Source organism: Ursus maritimus, unplaced genomic scaffold (genome assembly GCF_017311325.1).
Source record: "Ursus maritimus isolate PB19 unplaced genomic scaffold, ASM1731132v1 scaffold_26, whole genome shotgun sequence".
Taxonomy (NCBI): domain Eukaryota; kingdom Metazoa; phylum Chordata; class Mammalia; order Carnivora; family Ursidae; genus Ursus; species Ursus maritimus.
In genome coordinates, this window is record NW_024425119.1 from 2,683,643 (window position 1) to 2,704,924 (window position 21,282).

General features: G+C 36.6%; 1 protein-coding gene across 5 annotated transcripts in view; it reads right to left on the reverse strand.

The window, feature by feature from the left end:
• Positions 1-21,282, reverse strand: part of ERC1 (ELKS/RAB6-interacting/CAST family member 1) — a 555,538-nt gene that overhangs the window by 369,089 nt on the left and 165,167 nt on the right. For all 5 annotated transcript variants that reach the window (XM_040642009.1, XM_040642008.1, XM_040642006.1 and 2 more), the window contains 3 exons: positions 8,467-8,604; positions 6,520-6,660; positions 5,396-5,536 (listed from right to left, as the gene is read on the reverse strand). In XM_040642009.1, coding sequence (XP_040497943.1) covers positions 5,396-5,536; positions 6,520-6,660; positions 8,467-8,604 — 420 coding nt within the window. The remainder of the gene's footprint in view (positions 1-5,395; positions 5,537-6,519; positions 6,661-8,466; positions 8,605-21,282) is intronic.

Here is a 21,282-nt window from a genome sequence, read left to right on the forward strand (position 1 = left end):
CTTCCCCTGGACCTATCAGAGAACTGAGGTCAAAGGGCAAACTACAACTCCAAAATCAAGAGTCACAGGCAAATCCAGAGAGTCAGAGTTGAGCTCTACCCACCGGGAGCAAAGCTGTTGGTAGAAACACTTCAATGGTGACTTTGAAGAATTACTAGAGGCTGAGTGTGTATAAGCATAACAGTTAGAAAGTCCTAGATGCTGCAATTCTAGGGCAAACTCACCTTAATAATGGATTCTACATCCAGGAACCCCACCAGGTTCTCACAGTGAAAAACTGACAAAAATCCCTGTGTGGTTCTGGTAAGGGTATGGGGGGCAATAATTGTGAAATATGCCCAAACTGTACTCTACCCAAAGGCAGATTCTCCAGAAGTAAAGATTTTAAGATAGTTTTATCCTGCCTGGCAGATGGGCATTTCTCCCATTCTAATCCCCTCTACCTAAGGGGGAAAACCTTTGGGAAGGTCACAGCCAGGGACACAGGCTCATAAAAGACCAAGACTTAATCATTAGACTATAGAAAGTTTATCTTCCCCCACACCTTACCACCACACCAACAGGTCTCCAGTATAGTAACAAAGGATAAGAGCTGAAAGAGTTACAACACGCAGACTCTCTCTGAAGAGAGAAATCCAAAGTCAACAGAGATGAGAACACTAGAGGAATTCGAAGCCTCTGGCACCTACGGCTACAGCAAACAAATACAGCTCAACTTCTAGCCAGACTAAAACCTTAAACATATGCCTATTTACCTGCTATCTGATACAACACATCTGGCTTTCAACAAAAAAAAATTACGAGGTGTGCTAAAAGGCAAGAAAAAGCATAGTCTGAAAAGACAGAGCAAGCATCAGAACCAGACTCAGATATCTGACATTGATGTTGAATTAATCAGACAGGGCATTTAAAATAACAGATTAACAGTTAAGGTCCCTAATGGGAAAAGTAAGCAATATCCAAGAACAGTTAGGTAATATAATCAGAGAGATGGACACTCTAAGAAAGAATCAAAAGGAAATTCTAGGTATAAAAAACACATAAGAAAAATTAATGCCTTTGATGGACACATCAGTAGACTGGATATGGTTGGAAAAAGAATCAGTAAGCTCAAAGACAGGTCAACAGAAACTTCCCAAAATGGAAGTGCCTGGGTGGTCAGTTAGTTACGTGTCTGCCTTCAGCTCAGGTCATGATCTCAGGGTTCTGGGACTGAGCCCCACATCGGGCTCCCTGCTCGATAGAGAGTCTGCTTCTCCCTCTCCCTCTGCCCCTTCCCTCTCTGCTTGTGCTCTCTCTCAAATAAATAAAATCTCTAAAAAAAAAAAAAAAAAAGAAAAGAAAAGAAACTTCTGCTATCTGATACAACACATCTGGCTTTCAACAAAAAAAAATTACGAGGTGTGCTAAAAGGCAAGAAAAAGCATAGTCTGAAAACACAGAGCAAGCATCAGAACCAGACTCAGATATCTTGACATTGATGTTGAATTAATCAGACAGGGCATTTAAAATAACTGATTAACAGTTAAGGTCCCTAATGGGAAAAGTAAGCAATATCCAAGAACAGTTAGGTAATATAATCAGAGAGATGGACACTCTAAGAAAGAATCAAAAGGAAATTCTTCAGCTCAGGTCATGATGAATGAAATGAAATGAAATGAAAAGAGAAAAAAAAAATAGGAAGAACAGTACAGAACATTCAGAACTATGGGCCAATTTCAAAAGGTGCAACACACACATAATTGGAATACAAAAAGGAAAAAAAAGGGGAAGAAATATTGTTAAGTAATAATGGCTGAGAATTTTCCAAAGTTAAAGATACACACCAAGTCAGGAAGCTCAGAACATCAGGCAATATAAATTCTAAACATCTATACACAGGCATATCATATTAAAACTGTAGAAAATGAAAGACAAAGAAAAAAGCTTAAAAGAAATTAGAGGGGGAAAAACACTTTACTTATAGAACAACAATGTTAAGATCTACAGTAGACTTTTTCTCATCAGAAATCACATAAGACAGCAGACTGAAACCTTTGAAGTGTTACAGAGAAAAAAACCCCACCAATCTAGAAACCCATATCCAGTGTTACTATCTTTCAAAAGTGAACGAGAAATAGAGACTTTCTTAAACAAATAAAAACTGAGAAAATCAGCCAGGAAACCTACCCTGCGAGAATATATTAAAAGTTCTTCAGGGGGCACCTGGGTGGCTCAGTCAGTTAAGCATCTCACTCTTGATTTTGGCTCAGGTCATGATCTCAGGGTCGTGAGATGGAGTCATGCACTGGGAGTGGAGTGTGCTTAAGATTCTCTCTCTCCCTCTGCCCCTCCCCCACCACTCATGCTCTCTCTCTCAAAAAAGAAAAAAAAAGTTCTCAGGCAGAAGAAAATTATATAGGTCAGAAACTCATATATATACATAAAGAAAAAGAACTGGAGAAGGAATAAAGCTAAAACTACATCTTTTATTATTCTTATTCTTCACCTAAAAGATAATGCTTTAAAGTAGTAATAGTAATGTCCTGGGTGATTATCGTATATGGATAAATGAAATGAATGATAACAATGTCATCAGGGAAGGGAGGATTCTGGGCGTATTCTGGTGTCTGTACCTGCATGACACATAAAGTTGGATAACATTTTTTTAAAGTGAATTTAGATTAAAAATGTTTACTGCATGATTTTTTTTGATATGACACCAAAAGCAGAGGCAAAAAAAAAGCAAAAACAGGTGGACTACATCACACTAAACAGCTTCTATACAGCAAAGAAAACTATCAACAAAATGAAAAGGCAACCTACGGAATGGGAGAAAATATTTGTAAACCTTAAGGCTGACAAGGGATTAATATTCAAAATATGTAAGAAACTCATACAACTAAATAGCACAAACACAAATAATCCCATTAAAACGTGTGGTGAAGGACCCGAACAGATATTCTTCCAACGAAGACAGACCAATGGCCAACAGGTACGTGAAAAGTAGCTCAACATCACTAACCATCAAGGAAATGCAAATCGAAAACACGGTGAGATAACAACGAACATCTGTTAGAATGGCTATCATCAAAAAGACTAGAAATAAGAGTTGGCAAGGGTATGAAGAAAAAGGAACCCTTGTACCCTGTTGGTGGGAATGCAAATTCATAAGGCCATTACGGAAAACAGTACAAAACTTCCTCAGAAATTCTTAAATGGAGCTACCACATGATCCAGCAATCCCATTCCTGGATATATATCCAAAAGAAATGAAATCAATATCTCAAAGAGATATCTGCACTCTCATGTACATTGCAGCATTACTCACAAGAGCCAAGATACTGGAAGAATCTAAGTGTCCATCAATAGATGGCTGGATAAAGGAAATACGATGTGTATGTGTATCTGTGTGTGTGTGTGTGTGTGTGTGTGTGTGTGTGTACTGAAATATTATTTAATCATAAAAAGAAAGGAAATCCTGCCATTTGTGACAACATGGATGAACACGGAGGACATTATGCTGAGTGAAACTAAGCTAGACACAGAAAGACAAATACTGTATGCTCTCACTTATATGTAGAATCTAAAAAAGCTGAACTCATAGAAGCAAAGTAGAATGGTGGTTGTCAGGGGATGGAGGGTGGAAAAATGAGATGTTGATGGAAGGGTACAAATTTTCAGTTGTAAGATCAATAAGCTCTGGGAATCTAATGTATAGTATGGTGACCATACTTAATAATACTGTACTATATACTTGAAATTTGCTAAGAGTATTAAAAAGTACTCTCACCACAAAAAAAAAATAGTAATATGTGAGGTAATGAATGTGTTAACTAGGTTGACTGTGGTAATCATTTCACAATGTACACACAAATCTTCATGTTGTACGCCTTAAATATAGACAATTTTTATTTGTTAACTGTATCTCCATAAAGTTGGGGGATAAGTCAAAAACATATATGGCAAGCTCTAGGGTAATCACTTGAAAAAATTTAAGAACTATAATATGCTAAAAGGAACAAGAAGATAGCATTATATAAATATATGGCAAGCTCTAGGGTAATCACTTGAAAAAATTTAAGAACTATAACTAATATGCTAAAAGGAACAAGAAGATAGAATTATATAAAATGCTCAATTAAAAGAGGGGAGAAAAAGCAAAAAACAAATGAAACATATGGAAAACTATAGTAACAACCTCCTTGTTTGAGTTCGGCATTGTGGAAGCAGTATAATAGGAAAAGATCAGTAATGAATTAAAATGAAAGAAACAATCATCCAGAACAAAACAAGGGAAAATATGAAAAGAAAATTGGCCATTAGTAAAACAGGTAACAAATCAAAATAGGGGAAAGCCATCAACCTCTTCTACCCAAAGATAACTTTATTTTTCCTCATAAACCTAAATATAAAGTCCAAGACATAAGAGATTATGGTAACAAAGAGGTTAAAAATAAACAAACAGAAAGAAAATGTGGGACTGTCGAGAGCAAGAAAGTCTGGAATACTAATGAATAATATTACTCTTGATAGTTACCGCTCTGTTTTATAACCCTAAATACATATAAGCAACTTAATCTTCGATATTCAGGTATTAAATAGAAAACTACCTCCATCTTTCAGTGAGGAAAAAAAGCCAACTATCAAATCTGAATTGGTTATAATCAGAATCTATAATCTCACAAATAGAATTTTCCTACTTATTCACAAGTAATTTTAAGATATTAGATTTTCTTTCTTTCTTTAGCTTAAAAACATGATTTTACTTTTGACATACCCTACATGAAGATTCACTGCAAGGGTATCATGTTGAATACACCCAATATATGGAAAGAGAACAAGAATTAACTTGTCAAAACTAGGCTGCACCCTTTCTCATTAGTCATCAATATAAACTGGACTCAGTTAACTGCTCAAAAGTCATAGCTCCAATTCTCACAAAGTTGGTAGCTCAGAGATTATAAATACGAAAGTGTTTTGAAAACTACAAACTGCCATATAAATCTTAGAGGGAAATAAATCAAAGAAATGGAAAATAAATAGCTGTACCACATCCTAACACTCGCCAGCATGGGTGACTATCACTGCTAAATCATCTCCTTCTAGGAAGCTCAATGCTAATGGAAGGAATATATCAGATAATTAAGATTTTTACATTGCGGTCTTAAATACTTTGTCCATAAAGGAGCTGAATTTCTTACTCTTTCTCTGATCTGTCAATTTTCTAAGAGTTTGAGGATTCTCAGTAGTAAAATAAAACAGGACAAGAACATTAAGAGAACTGATGAAGGTATAAATGGTATTTTCAACTGTGGGGGATTATTACATCATTGGTAATTTATTACACATTGAACACTGCAGAGCTCTCTACTATGTTCTTAAAGCATAGTAAGAAAAGTGGAAAAATTTTAACCTTTTTCAATTGTGATTCCATTTTCAGACACTCCTCCTTCTTCTGTTCCAAAGCAATCTCCAGTGTCTTAAGCCTTGAGTCCTTTTTCAGTCCTGAGGAAGCCAGGGAAGAAGCATGCTCTTTCAGATCCAAGAGTGAAGCCTGAAAGAAGCAGCACACATCTAGACTAAATACTAAGTACAAACAAAATGGAAATGTAAATTTTAAAATTTATTATCTTGGTGGCTTGTAGTTCTGTTTATTACTATATACTAACACTTCCATTTCAAGAGCATTCATGAAATATAAAACAATGTCAGCCTCAGCTTTCAAGTCCTAACTAAAATAAGCTGAATTCCCAAGAAATACCAACTGAATTGTGATTTAAAGAGTTCTATCAATACATATCCATTCCCATAAAATAACTGGAAGTAGATCTAGCTTCGTGAGTGAAACTAGTCACTCGCAGTAGTACTCACTACTAGTTACTGTAGGAACCACACGGACTTAAATATAAAATACTTTTCCTTTTTAGAAGGAAAGTTCCACTAGAAACTTAAATTTCCATAAATTGTCTTAAAGATACTAGAAAGAAAATCGGAGAGTGTCCCTAAAGCTCAGGCATTAATTATCACATGATCACAAGGCAGTAGTATTTTTACTATATGGGTCACATTAACAGGATCTTCTAAAAAGCAAGACCAAAAGATACTAAGTCACCTAACTGGCCAGCAATCTCTGAAGCTTTCTTTGCCAATACTGAGATGCACTTTAAGAGATACTGTAAATAAGCAGCCCTCCATTTGCATACTCTTTTCATCTGTCACCTTTCTTACCATTTGCACTGTATTTTCCATGTATAACTGCTTCAGTTATTTTAGGGTCTATACGAATGTCATTAACAAGTAAGAAACCAACTCATAACATACTGAAAAAGCTAAAGATTTAGAAAATGAATGATCCAACCTACTATGTCTCTGCAAAGCTTCCCAAAATACCCCTTAACATCTTCTGAAAAGGCCTGTTATGAGAATATTAAGAAAATCTTCCATCAAATACATTTTTATATGCATTATGTAAACACCAACATCATATACATATAATACACTAAGCAAACCAAATCATTCTATTTCGGTGATCTTAACCTCTTTTTCTGAGAGGTCGCCTTGCAATAAGCTGACTTTTTCTTTCAAGTCTTTAAGATCTTTTTTGTAGTTATCAATTTCCTCTTGCTTCTCTCGTTCATCTCTGTCCCGCTGCTCCTTTAGGCGTTCAATTGTCCGCTCCTGATGAGAGACCACATCAACACGTAAGAAAATTCCTTTCATACTCATATGACTCTAATTCAGCTTTTAGCTGATAAAATTTCACACTTTCATGTTCCATTCAAAAGACAGTGATAGTTTTTAATAATCTACTTTTCAAGGAATTCATCCTTGCAATAACAAAGATGTGTCTTTGTTCTTTTGATTCCCTGAGGTTTCTTTTCCTATAATCTCAAACTGTATTAGAAGTCCTTAAAGTATTCTTTTGGAATAATCCCTTTCAATTCAATTTCCAAGTATCCAAAAACTTTACACACACGCACACACACGCACACGCACACACACACACACACGCACACACACGCACACACACAAGAGGAAGAAGCAGGCTCATAGCGGAGGAGCCTGATGTGGGACTCGATCCCGGTACGCCGGGATCACGCCCTGAGCCGAAGGCAGACGCTTTAACGACTGCGCTACCCAGGCGCCCCTGGAATAATCCCTTTCAATTCAATTTCCAAGTATCCAAAAACTTTACACACACGCACACACACGCACACGCACACACACACACACACGCACACACACGCACACACACACCCACACCCCTACGGGCGATAAGTAACAGATCTTTCTTTTTTATATGTAATTCACATGTTGCCCACAAGGCAATGGAAACAACTCACAATTCACAAACCAAAAAAGGAGGAGATTTGGGGGATTATGAAATGTTGAGCTTAAAGCATAAAAAAGGGGGGAGAAGAGAGAGAACCCATTAAAACTTCTGTCAACAGATACTCAGGAAGCCTAAAAGTTGAAGCAATTTAAGTATATTTCTGGGTATTATTTCTGACTATATTCAAAGATCAAGACTTGATCCCTGGCACATAGCCTAAAGCATTGTGAGTCCAAGAGGCTTAAGGAACAGTGACCCTATTCCTTTAAACAAAAAATCCCATTAAAATGCCCCACTAAGATTCCTTAAATTTCCTTCCAAGACATTAACACCTAACTGGCTGGGCCACTTCTTTACTTAGTCAACCATTCCTGAAAAATTAGGTTTGCTCATAAACGCAAAATGAAGTAGCAAGGCCAAGACTAGAAAAACAGCAAGTATGTTGTATTAATAACTAAAATTCAAGACTATATTAGGTACCAACATGGTACAGTAAAGGAGAACTAACTATATATTGCTTCCTAATGGTCAATGTCTGATGTTCCCACATTTCCAAATTCTAGTTGATGAGATAAATAAAAAGAACTTTTCTTTTTCTTCAGAAGATAGTAAATAGGAATGTATGGCTTAGTCTTTAGAAATTTCAGCCATGGGGATGCCTGGGTGGTACAGTTGGTTAAGTGTCTTGACTCTTGGTTTCCACTCGGGTCATGATCTCAGGGTGGTGAGCTCAGGCTCCTAGCTCAGTGTAGAGTCTGTCTGAGTTTCTCTCTCCCTCTCCCCCTGCCCTTATCCTCTCTCTCTTTAAAATAAATATACCTATAAGAGAAGAGAAGAGAAAAAAGAAAAAAAAAGAGGAAAGAAGAGGGGAAAAAAAGAAAAGAAGGAAAGGAGGGAAGAAAACTTTCAGCCACTACCCTCTAGTGTGGAATCCATCTTGCCGAGCAACAGATGCTTACGTTGACAAAAACAAAATGGTTTCCTATCCATTTATACTATCTGCAACAGCAATAGTACAGAAAGCTCTTTTCTCTTTTGCCCTAAGGGATTTCTTCTGCCTTTTATATCCAAGTCTCATTACTAGAGAAAATTTTAGATTAATGAGAAAGCAGAACAAATGTGTCTATGAAGAGTCCAAACCAGTCACTCACTTTCTCTGCAAGGGCCTCCTCCAAAGTTGTCAAGGCAGTGTCGGTGTTGGTAGTGTCAGCCTGCAAGGATTTGACTCGTTCTTTTAAGCTGCTCATTTGCTTCTCCTTATCTCTAAGTTGCTCTTGAAGATTTTCAATCTGAGTGTGGGGGAAAAAAGGAAATTAAGAGAAATACAAATAGTCACAATAAAAATCATTTTAAGTTGGAAACAGGTACATCAGGGGTGTCTCTGAGTGCATGTTCCATAGAAATAATTTAATACTAAGGTTTCAGAGCTGCATGCAAAATTTTAAAGACAGAATTTATAGCCAGAACAGAGAAAAGATGCACATGTAGCTATGGACATACATGTATATACATAAATCTCTAAAAAAATATGGAAAGTAGCCAGAGAGAAAAGAGCCAACATATAGAGATGGGATTGAGAGAGGAATGATAGGGAAGACATGAGACAGGGGACTACTTCCATAATGACACTGTAAATCACTTCACAGTAAACTGGGGATTAGAACAAGACACTAAGACAAATCAGCTGTATAAAGAAAAATCGTCCTTAAATGCTAGTGTTAAAATATATTTTTGTATCACCTTTTATCTAAACATGATACATTTTCAATGAAATTCCTTATCGTAGTTATTCATTCCTTCATACACATCTGTATGCATTCATTTACTCAACGAAGTATTTATTCAATTCTTACTATATTCCAGGCACTAGTGGTACAAAGAAAAATGAATAGACCGATTTTTATTATCTTATAAGATGGTAAGAGAACTCATCATTTTGTAGCTGAATCCCAGGCTACGGATGGCCCTGTGTGCAATCTAAAGAGCACAAACCTTTTCCTAGACAGATGGGAACCATTAGGTATTTTTAAGCAAAGAAATGGTCTGGTCAGTTCTGCATTTTAGATAGATAATTCTGATGGCTGTGGAGAAAAAATTTAAAGGGACTTGCAAAGAGACATGGAAAACAATTAGAGTTTATCAATTCAGGTAAGAGATACTGAAGAATTAAATGAGCTAAGAGATGGAAAAAAGGGGGTGGGTTTGAAAAACATTATAGAGATAGCACGTTATCATGGGAGATTAAAGTACACATAATGAAAAATACTGAGCAAAAAATATGAAGGAATTGTAGAGAGAGAGTCTTAATAAACTAAAAGAAAAAAGGCAATTACTGTAGAACTCACAAACTTTACTCATTCATTCAACACATACTTGAGCTCTTGCTATGTGCCAGAAACTTTTCTAGGTGTTGAGAATATAGAAGAAATCAAAAGTGAAATAAGTCAAGCAGAGGAAGACAATTATCAAGTGGCTTCACTTATATGTGGAACATAAGGAATAACATGGAGGACATTAGGAGAAGGAAGGGAAAATGAAGGGGGGAGACATCAGAGAGGGAGACGAATGATGAGAGACTATGGACTCCAAGAAACAAACTGAGGGTTTCGGGGGCGGGGGGTGAGGGATGGGTTAGCCTGGTGATGGGTATTAAGGAGAGCATGTATTGCAATGAGCACTGGGGGTTATATGCAAACAATGAATCATGGAACACTACATCAAAAACTAATGAAGTAATGTATGGGAACTAACAAAATCCCTATCCTCAAGGAGATTACATCCTAATACAGCAGACAATGAATGAATGAAATAAACATGGTACGTAAGATGGCAATAGGTTCTATAGAGAAAAATCAAGCAGGAGAATTAGTCTCCTCTTGAGCTAATACTAGAGCTAGCTGGTATATTTTACATGGCTTTCAAAAAGCAACATAAATGTTATTTCCTTTGAAAAGATTTCCTTGCTCTTACCTCTATGAGAATAAAATGCTCTCTTTGTACTCAATCACACATATACATGTAAAATATACATACACACACACACTCTCCATTCTTTCATCTATCTATACATTTACCACCTTTATCTCATTTATCCCATCTATATATACATTGTAACACTAATCCCTGACCATACTGTAATTCTTTGTTTGATACATGTCTTCACAAGTAGACTGGATCCTGCCCCTCTACCCCAGTTTTCTATCTTCATATCTGGCACACACTAGGTGTATAATAAATATTGGTTCATTAATCAGTAAATGAATAATATGTAAGCTTGGACTTTAGAAACTGTATTTAGGCATACACACAAACTCCTGTCAAGAATGGAACTACAAAAGAAGCCTAGATACTGGCTAATAGACACATGAAAAGATGCTCAGTATCACTCACTATCAGGGAAATACAAATCAAAACTACAATGAGATACCACCTTACCCCTGTCAGAATGCCTAAAATTAACAACACAAGAAACAACAGATGTTGGTGAAGATGCAGAGAAACGGGAACGCTCCTACACTATTGGTGGGAATGCAAACTGGTGCAGCCATGCTGGAGAATAGTATGGAGATTCCTCAAAAAGTTAAAAATAGAACTAGCCCTACAACATAGCGATTACACTACTAGGTATTTAGCCAAAGGATACAAAAATATGATTTGAAGGGGCACATGCATCCCGAAGTTTATAGTAGCATTATCTACAATAGCCAAATTATGGAAGAGCCCAAATGTCCATCATCTGATGAATGGATAAAGAAGATGCAGTCTATATATAAAATGGAATATTTCAGCCATCAAAAAGAATGAAATCTTGCCACTTGCAATGATGTGGATGGAGCTAGAGTGTATTATGCTAAGAGAAGTAAGTCAGAGAAAGACAAATACCATGTGATTTCACTCATATGTGAAATTTAAGAAACAAAACAGATGGTCATAGGGGAAAGGGAAAAAAGAGAGAGAAAGGCAAACCATAAAAGAGACTTTTAACTATAGAGAACAAACTGATGGTTACCAGAGGGGAATTGGGTGGGGGGATGGGCTAAACGGGTGATGGGTATTAAAGAGGGCACTGACCATGATGAGCACTGCATGTTGTATGTAAGTGATGAATTACTAAATTCTATTCCCGAAAATATTACACAATATGTTAACTCGAATTTAATAAAAAATTGAAACAAAACAAAAATGCAAACAAAAGAAGTCTAGATACAACGTTCAGATAACTTCCTGCATTAATCAATTTATATAAGCTCCTTAAGGAACTGCCTCACTCTATAGAGAAAGAGGAAAAAAGTCTCTCTCTAGAGTCAATGACAATTCCACAAGCAGAACAAAAAGCTATGCAAAAAGATCTGGTACATTTAGAATAAGATACCACAACTACTGTGTAAGGCTTAGATTTTTATTCTTTAACAAAGAAATAATCACACAGGTAAATCAGTAAAATACCTGAAATAGGCTCCAGTCTTTTTGATATCATAAAAGTTCAAGACCAGCACAGATGAAAATCATTAGTCTTCCTTTAATCAGACACTACTATTAGAATCTCATATGGATCAATACTTAGGTACACTCACAACCACTAAAGAGAATTTTTTCACTCAAAAATCTAATACTCCATACACACAAAGCATGTAATGCCCTGGTGTTTACATGTTTAACCAGCTATACATGTCATTCCAGTTGCTAACATATAAACCTTATTAAGCAAAGAAAAGATAAAATCACACTGCCAATTAGACTTTCTTGTCAAGAAAGGGCAGCACAAGAACCATTATTTAAAATGAAATTTCACAGAACCAGCCAAGTTTTACATACAAGAAAACAGAGGTTTGTTTTAGAAACCCACCTAATACACAAACAGCCCTTCTATGCATCATAAGGAAAATACCCTTCTTTCTCCCCCATCATCAGCATCTAAAAAAGAAATTAAGTTAAACTGCTAACAATACACTCCTATAATTTATATGTAGTCACACTATCAAAGGAATCCATTATTCTTTTCAGGCAAAAACTTTTCATAATATACTCAGGTGCAGAAGCTGCTAAACTTGGTAAAATCCCCATTAACAAGTTATCCCTAAGCTACTTTCTTTTTCAATTACCCAGCTGTCTAAACAGATTGTTGAGCTGGATGGGAGGAAAAGGATGGCTATTCACTTCTAAAGAGGAGGAATAAACATTCCATAGTGAAAAGAACTGACAAAATGAAGGACAGTGGACAGTAAAATTGCCTCCTTTGGGCAAGCTGCCATCAGCAAGGAAGTCCTGAAATAGACACAGATATGTGCAAACTAGCCACATAAGCACTGAATAAACCCTAAAGATGCTGTGTGTGGTATGTGGGAGGAGGAGTGTGTACAAAACTACCTCTCTTTTAGTTTACCTAGCAACATGATGGATAACACGAGCACTACTGAGAGCTGCTGTTACACATTCTCGCTATTGTTGTGATTCAAAACTGTGCTCTCAACTAATGTTGACAATGTAAAAGCTTATCACCAGACAGTGTCATATCATGGCATTTCAGTACTTACTATGCAATTTCTATAAAATATAGTTTCCTATTTCTATACTAAATTCAATTATCCACAGGCTCTAAAATCAATGATTTACAAAAAGCTTTGAATACAACAGCCAAGAAAAAAACTGGATCAGTTGTGCACATACTTGAATATGAACAATAAAAATAATTATTTGGAATCATGTTAAGTGGAAAAATACTCCTTTAAATATGCTTAGACTATCGCAAAACAAAACAAAACAAAACAAAAAACCCTCTCCATTTTGTAGGAACAGAAACCACAAAACCCCTAAAATAACAATATAACAATAATAATAATGGCGGTGGTGGTGAGGAGGAGGAGAAGGAGGTGGTAGTGATAACGGATGATAATTAACACTTAAAAAGAGTGTGGTATTCTCCTGGGGCACCTGGGTGGCTCAGTCGGTTAAGCATCGTTGGCTCAGGTCATGATCTCAGGATCCTGAGATGGAGCCCTGTGTCAGGCTCCCCACTCAGCAGGGAGTCTGCTTCTCCCTCTCACTCACTCTCTCTCTAATAAATAAATAAAATCTTTATTAAAAAAAAAAGAATAGAGGATTCTTTTTCAGTCAGGCATTGTTGTAAGAACCATATATATAACAACTATTTAAGCATCACCAGAAGTCTATGAAATAATTCCTAGGCAATCTACCTCTAGAATCCTACTCTTAATCACTATGCTATAAATATGTTCTGTGATGAAAAAAAGAAAAAACAATCATACAAAATGACTCAAGCATCTTTACATAAATTATCCCTTATTTTTAAATACTATTTATTAATAAACACAGTACATTTTACTATAGTCATTTATATTAAAATAGTATCCTCTACTGAAGCAAAGAATGAAGGGTGGAGGTACCAAACCACTGCAAATGCAAAAGTACATCTTCCATGGAAGAACATATATCCAAACTCAATACACTCAAGCTAGTGGGCAAAGCCAAACACACCTGATAATACGGATTTCAGTATTACAATTTTATTAAAACAGTCTGTGGCCTGACTTCCAAGGGCTAGAAAGAAGCTAGTTTGGACTAGAAAGCACTTGACAATGAAACAGTTAAAATGATTTAAAAAGATTTTCCCTCTCGTTTTGTTTTGTTAAGATTTTATTTATTTATTGGACAGAGACAGACACAGCAAAAGAAGGAACACCAGCAGGGGCAGTGGGAGAGGGACAAGCAGGCTTCCCACTGAGCAGGGAGCCCAATGAGGGGCTCGATCCCAGGACCCTGGGATCATGACCTGAGCCGAAGGCAGACGCTTAATGACTGAGCCACCCAGGCGCCCTCTCTTACTTGTTTTTGATTATACTGAAAACTAATAATTGCTGCAGAAAATAACATATTTTATAATTCTACAGGCTTCTTTCCTACTTTCCACAAACGCTGTCTGATACAGAAAGAGATCATGAAGTACCTATTGGCAAATATTCAATTTCTGCATGAGTATAATTTTGTAGAGATCAAAGGAATTGGTGCTTATTCTCTATGTCTACATCCTTGATGATAAATAGGGAGGAGAAGGATCAACCAGGTTTACACATATAGTTTATTACCATAGAGAAGAACTAAAACTCAAGATTTTTTTTTTAAATAACTATTTACAGAAAGATGACATTTCCTTCTCTAATCATAGTATAGTTCTCTTAAGTGGGTTGTAAAAAAAGACAGAAATAATGTAATTATTATATTATATAGAGCGTTTTTCTCCTCATACAATTTTTATTTTACAAAGAAAGAAAAAAATGTATGAAACCAGAGGAAGACTAACACCAATGCATGCTACATGTGAATTCATCAAAGCTGCACACCAATTCCATATTGGCACAGATTACTTGACATCTTTTGTTTTGGTTTTTATCAGGCTTGCCAGTTGTCAGGAACTATCGTGTCTCAATGTGGGTGATTTATTCCTCGTCAAGTGGAACTGATTACTCTGCCTTTGAGGTTCTAATCACTAAGTAAAGGTAAAAGAGACTTCCCCTAGGATATAGTTCTAAGGACAAGGAATCCCAAAACACTTCTTGCAATCACCTAGCTACTTTAAACATCATTTAAAGAATTTTTTTTGACCATGTCTCCACAGTTGTTCTAAGCAGTCATAAACATCAATTTACCATGTGAAGCAAGTTACTCAGAGAGGCTCTGACCTTTACCTACTTTGTTAATGGTACCTTCCAGTATCAACAGTAGAAGTACAGTCTGCATGAACAGTCATAATTGGCGGCAAAAAAGGGATCTACAGTAATTAATAAAATATAAAAAGGAAAAATTCACTAAGTCCCCTAATTTCTAGGCAACTGTTTATCTACTACCCTATGCTCTGGCAAAAAATACCAACTAGGCACAATTTATAATTATCAAAATGAGTTTCTGCATAGACTATCTATATTGGCCTTTAATTGTTATTTATCCAGGGGCACCTGGGTGGCTCAGTCGGTGAAGCAACTGCCTTCAGCTCAGGTCATGATCCTGGGGTCCTGGGATCCAGCACCGCAACGGGCTCCCTGCACAGCAGGGAGCCTGCTTCTCCCTCTCTCTCTCTCTCTGCCTCTGTCCCTCCCCTGCTTGTATTTTCTGTCAAATAAATAAAATCTTTAAAAAATAATAATAAATGTTACTTGTCCAATCATGTGTTTACAGTGATTAGAAAACACAAGAACAAAATCATGAGAAACTCTAAGCAATGTTTGGTTTTTTTTTTTTTTAAGATTTTATTTATTTATTGGACAGAGATAGACACAGCGAGAGAGGGAACACCAGCAGGGGGAGTGGGAGAGGGAGAAGCAGGCTTCCCGCTGAGCAGGGAAGCCCGATGCGGGGTTGGATCCCAGGACCCTGGGATCATGACCTGAGCCAAAGGCAGACGCTTAACGACTAAGCCACCCAGGCGCCCCTCTAAGCAATGTTTTAAACTCAGTTTAGGTTGTGAAAAGCTTCCATATCTATATTGGCAATTACTGTTTATGGTCTTTAATATGCCCAGCAAAGATTCAGGTTGGTAACCAATTATTTCTTTGGTTGAGTTTCCTTCTCAACTGTGCTATTTTCTCATCATGTAGGTCATGGAGCGGATAACTGTAATGAAAACCTAGCTGGCTATGTTGTCTTGGGCAAGGTACTTGATCTTTCTAATTACTATAAAACAGAAGAACACTAATATTCCTTTCTTTTTTGTTTTAAGATTTTATTTATTTATTTGACAGAGAGAGAGAAAGTGGAAGAGGAAACACAAGCAGGGGGAGTGGGAGAGGGAGAAGTAGGCTTCCCGCCAAGCAGGGAGCCCAATGCGGGGCTCAATCCTAGGACCCCAGGATCATGCCAAAGGCCCTGGGATGAGCCAAAGGCAGACACTTAATGACTGAGCCACCCCGGCACCCCCTAATATTCCTTTCAATTCTAAAATACAACTGTATTCTTAGGGGGAAGCTGAGAACATTTAAAAAGTAATAAACTTCATCAGAGCACCACTATATTTTATCTTAAAAACTGTTCAATTTGAACTTACAGAAAGTGTAGGTATGACCTTCAGGAAAAGACACTCAGAGTCCACTCCTCCTGACAGATTTTATTGGTTGCTGAGAGGGAAAGTAAGTTGCCTGATAAACTTGCTTATGGGACAGATAATGGAACTAGGGACCACTTGGATTAAAATAACCAGATAATATGAAGTGAAATCTGGGGAGACCAAAGGTCACTGCCAGTCAAGATCTGCTTGGTAGACAAGTCTGTAAATGTCTCAAATACTTCCTTGTTATCTGGCAAGCATATATAAAAATTAGCCTGAACTTCTGGTGCTAAAATCAAACAAAGAAGATCCATAAATTCACAGTGGCAATCCTTCAGAGGCGGTGACAATGGTGACGCTGCACTTAGGAACTCAACTTACATCATCCATATGAATGGTATCCCTTTAAGTTGCACAATAATAATGGCTATCAAGATACAATGGTCTTACATCTAATGGTTCAGTACATTTTAGTGATGAAAGAACCCAGTATTTTTAAATAACTAATTAAAGCAAACATACTAGGTTTGGTTTCAAAGAAAAGGCAATCATGATTGTTATTTATTAACAATAACAAAATTGAGAAAAATCAAAGATATAACAAAAGGTGGCTAACTACGTTACACATGGTCTACCCACTGGATGGAATATTATGCAACCATATACAGATCATTAACTGAGGATATGGAAACCTGTTTATCGTATAACATTACATGAAAAAGAAAAGTTACCAAAAATATGTACAATATTATCCCAATTTGAAGGAAGGAAAAGTTTAGTTTCACATAGGATTTTCCTTGTTATAAGGTTTTCCATCTTCTTCAAATATTTAAAATAGACATACATCACTACAATAATAATGACAAAAGCAAGAACTTTCTAAATGCTATCTAAGAAAGAAATCTTAGAATTTGTGATAAATAACATGGTTAGGATTATGACAAGAGGAGATCTCTTATCATATGTACTTATCAACATGGGAAATCTCTAGAGATTTCTGCAGGATATTTAAGTAACTCCTCATTTAACCTACACCTTTCACAGATTCATACTGTGGGACCAAACAAATCAAGCTGTCAGAGACTTTGGGGGGTTTCTGCAAAGCTAAAACAAGACTGGGAAACCACTAATGAATTCAAAGAAACCCAGATTTCCAAAGAGCCCTGGAAATACAAGGTCTAAGGGAACACTAATGAGATGCTTCACATATTTTGCGTCTAAATTCAAGTTCATCACACTAAACTTTTATTTCAGCCAAGCCCACTTTTATGGTGTGAAGTAAACTAACTTGTACTAATACTCAACCCTAGTGTGACAAGGCTGGGTTTCCCAGGAAGCCGACCTTGAGACAGATTTTACTAGGCAAGAAGTTTATTAAAGGGTGCTCTTGGGATCACTACCAGTGGAAAGGAAGGGGGCCGGGGTTGAAAAGGATTGTGCAGAGGGAGAAATTCAGCTGCCACAAAGTTCCGAAGGATATAGACAACCCCATGAGGAGCTCTGAATCTGGGATGATCTTTAAGAGTTGTCTCAAGTCAGGGCAATGGATTCAATCCCTTGTATCCTACAGAGATCAATCACTGGGATTTCAATGGAAAGACGTATGCCCTTATGCAAGGGAAGTCTCTAGCCAAGGCAATCTCCACAGGGGCTAACAACTAAGGACTGTGTCAACAGCACTTTCAGCATCTGGGCAAATACATCCTCAACCCTCAGGGCGGTGGGGGGGGGGGGCGGTGTCTGGGTCACTCACCACAGTATCCATTATACACAGCAGCTATACTCTTTCTAGTTAAACTACAGTTAACATGAACTTGTTTGTATTTGAACAATTTATCTTGTATTTGAACCACACACATAATTTTATGGTTTTATAAAACCCAGAGACCCTTCTTTCCAAACTTGTTTCATAGATGGTGGACATTTTTAATCAGGAGTTCATGGATGGCAGGGATGTATGATGTCCCAGTCCATATAAATGAGCCATGTACATTTTTATATGGAGAGAGCCCACAACTTTCATCAGATTGTCAAAAAAGTAGGGGAAGTTAAAAATTATTCATCAGTGGCATTCTTTTCAAACACCCAGAATGTTGTTTAAAATGAATAGTTGCTTCACTTAAAATTGCTCATTTAGCTACTTTATAAAAATACTGTGTTACCAAATTTGCTGTGTCTAAAATAAGAGTCTGACCTGGATGAGACAGGGAAAATGGATCCAAACAACAGTTTCTTGTCTATATACAATGTATACAATGGAAACCTAAGGATCTTATCAAATTTAGTAAATTTTCCTTGGAGATTTAGATGATTTTTTTTTTTAAGATGTTATTCATTCATTTGACGGAGCAAGAGAGCACAAGCAGGGGGGAGCAGCAGAGGGAGAAAGAGGAACAGGCTCCCTGCTGAGCAGGGAGCCCAACGTGGGGCTCAATCCCAGGACCCTAGGATCACGTCCTGAGCCAAAGGCAGACATTTAACCGATTGAGCCACCCGGGGACCCCTGAATTTTCTATTCCAAAAAAAGTCCTCTAGGAAAAAAAAGGTTAGGAGACAAAAGCAAGCAGGTCTGGCAATTACAAAAAGATAAAACAGGTAAAGAACAAAATACATGTCTGATACTTGAAGCTATTTTCTGGTTAGGGTGCACATACTGTATAGCAGAAAGAACAGCACAAAAAGCTACTCCATCGAAGTCTGATTTAATAACTTCTTCAGCTGGTTAATTATTTCAACTTCTTAACCAGAGTTGACAGGTACCTGGGCATTTGTCCAAACGGCCATTCCCACAGGTGAGAATGCAATGCAAGTTAATTCATGTCAAATTAGAAGCAGTTTTTAAGCAGAAGAAAATATTGACTGTGCTTCAAAACTTTGATCAAGTATTTTTTTAAATCCTTTGTCCCTTTTTAGATACTTATCTATGTATTTATTACTCTGACAAGTTCCTGCTATGAGGACCCCTGAGAGACCTCTAAGAACAACCTTTATCACAATAGGGATCTGACCCTTTCATATTTGCTTGCTAATTACCATTTTCAAGTTTAAAATGTGTGCTCAATCACAACAGAAATCAGGGCACTCTGAACTAGAGCTTGCAAGACTCTGAGAATATTTATATGGCTTTCTGTCAATAGAAAATGGACCCAGATAAACATAAATCCTCAAGTTATTCACTAATTATTCAAACACAGTTAAAAATCCAAGGAAACAATGTTTTAATAAGGGTCAAAATTACTTCTATGTTGTATAAAGCATTACAATATAAGCCTCTCTAAATGGTTCTTATTTATATTACATCCTAGCACTTAAAAATAAGGCATTTATCCAAAGGCTATGTTCTCTCAGGTCCATTCCTATTGCCAAGATGATAATGTTGATAGAACAAGTTTCCACATTTCTCCAGATGAAAACTGCAAGGCTACGCAAAAACACCCATCCCTATCCCAGGAATGCAAGGTTGGTTCAACATAAAAATGCAATCAATATAATGTACCCTAATAAAGAACAAAAATCACATGATCATCTCAATAAATCTAGAAAAACCATTTGACAAAGTACAACACCTTTTCATGATAAAAACACTCAATAAACTAGGAATAAAAGGGAACTTCTTCAACCTGACAAAAGGCATCTATGGAAAATCCACACTTAACATCATATTTAATGGTGAAAATGAAAGCCTTTCTCCTAAGATAAAGATTAAGACAAAGGGGGCACCTGGCTGGCTCAGTCAGTAAAGCATGCAATTTTTGATCTCAGGGCTGTGAGTTCAAGCCCAACACTGGGTGCAGAGATCTCTTAAAATTAAAAAAATCTTTAAGAAAAAGATAAGGGTATAGGCTTTCACTACCTTATTGTACTGGACACTTGATAACAGCAATTAAAGAAGAAAAAAATAATAATAAAAGACAGCCACATTGGAAAGGAAGAAGTATAACTATCTCTTTGCAGATGGCATGATATTATATACAAAAATTACTAAAAAAAATCCACTCAAACGCTATTAGAGCTAATAAACAAGTTTAGCAAAGTTGCAAAACAGATTATCAATTTACAAAAATCAGCTGTATATCTGTATCCTAAAAATTAATAATCTGAAAATTAAATGAAGAAAACAATTCCATTTACAATAGCATCAAAAAGAATAAAATATTCAGGAATAAATGTAAAGAAGTTCAAGACTTATAAATTAAAAACTACAACACACTGATAAAGGAAATTAATGACAACCTAGAGAAGTTGAAAGACACCCCATGTTCATCAACTGAAAAACTTGATATTGTTAATATGGCAATACTCCCCAAACTGATGAACACAATACCTATCAAAGTTCCAAATGCCTTTTTCACAGAAATGGACACAATGATCTCAAAATTCATACGGAATTACAAGAGACCCCCCCCCCCAAAAAAAAAAAATCTTGAAAAGGAACAAAGGTAAAGGATTCACAATTCCCAATATTCAAACATATAAAAATCTACAGTAATCAAGACAGGGTGGTATGACACATGGAGAGGCATATACATCGATGGAATAGAATTAAGAGTTCAGAAATGAACGCATGTGTCCATAAGCAACTGAGTTTTAGCAAGGTCCTAAGACCATTCAAATGAGAAAAGATTTATCGTTTCAACAAATGGTGCTGGGACAACTGGATACCCACATACAAAATAATGAAGTTGGACCCCTACCTTACACCAAAAATTAACTTGGAATGGATCAAAGATCTAAATGTAAAATCTAAAACTACAAAATTCATGGAAGAAAATGTAGGAAGAAATCTTTGTGACCTTCAATTAGGCAATGGGCTTATTTGGCATGACACCAAAAGCAAAAGCAAAAGCAACCAAGAAAAAAAAAAGACAAACTGGCCCTGATCAAAATTTAAAACTCTTGTGTGCCAAAGGAT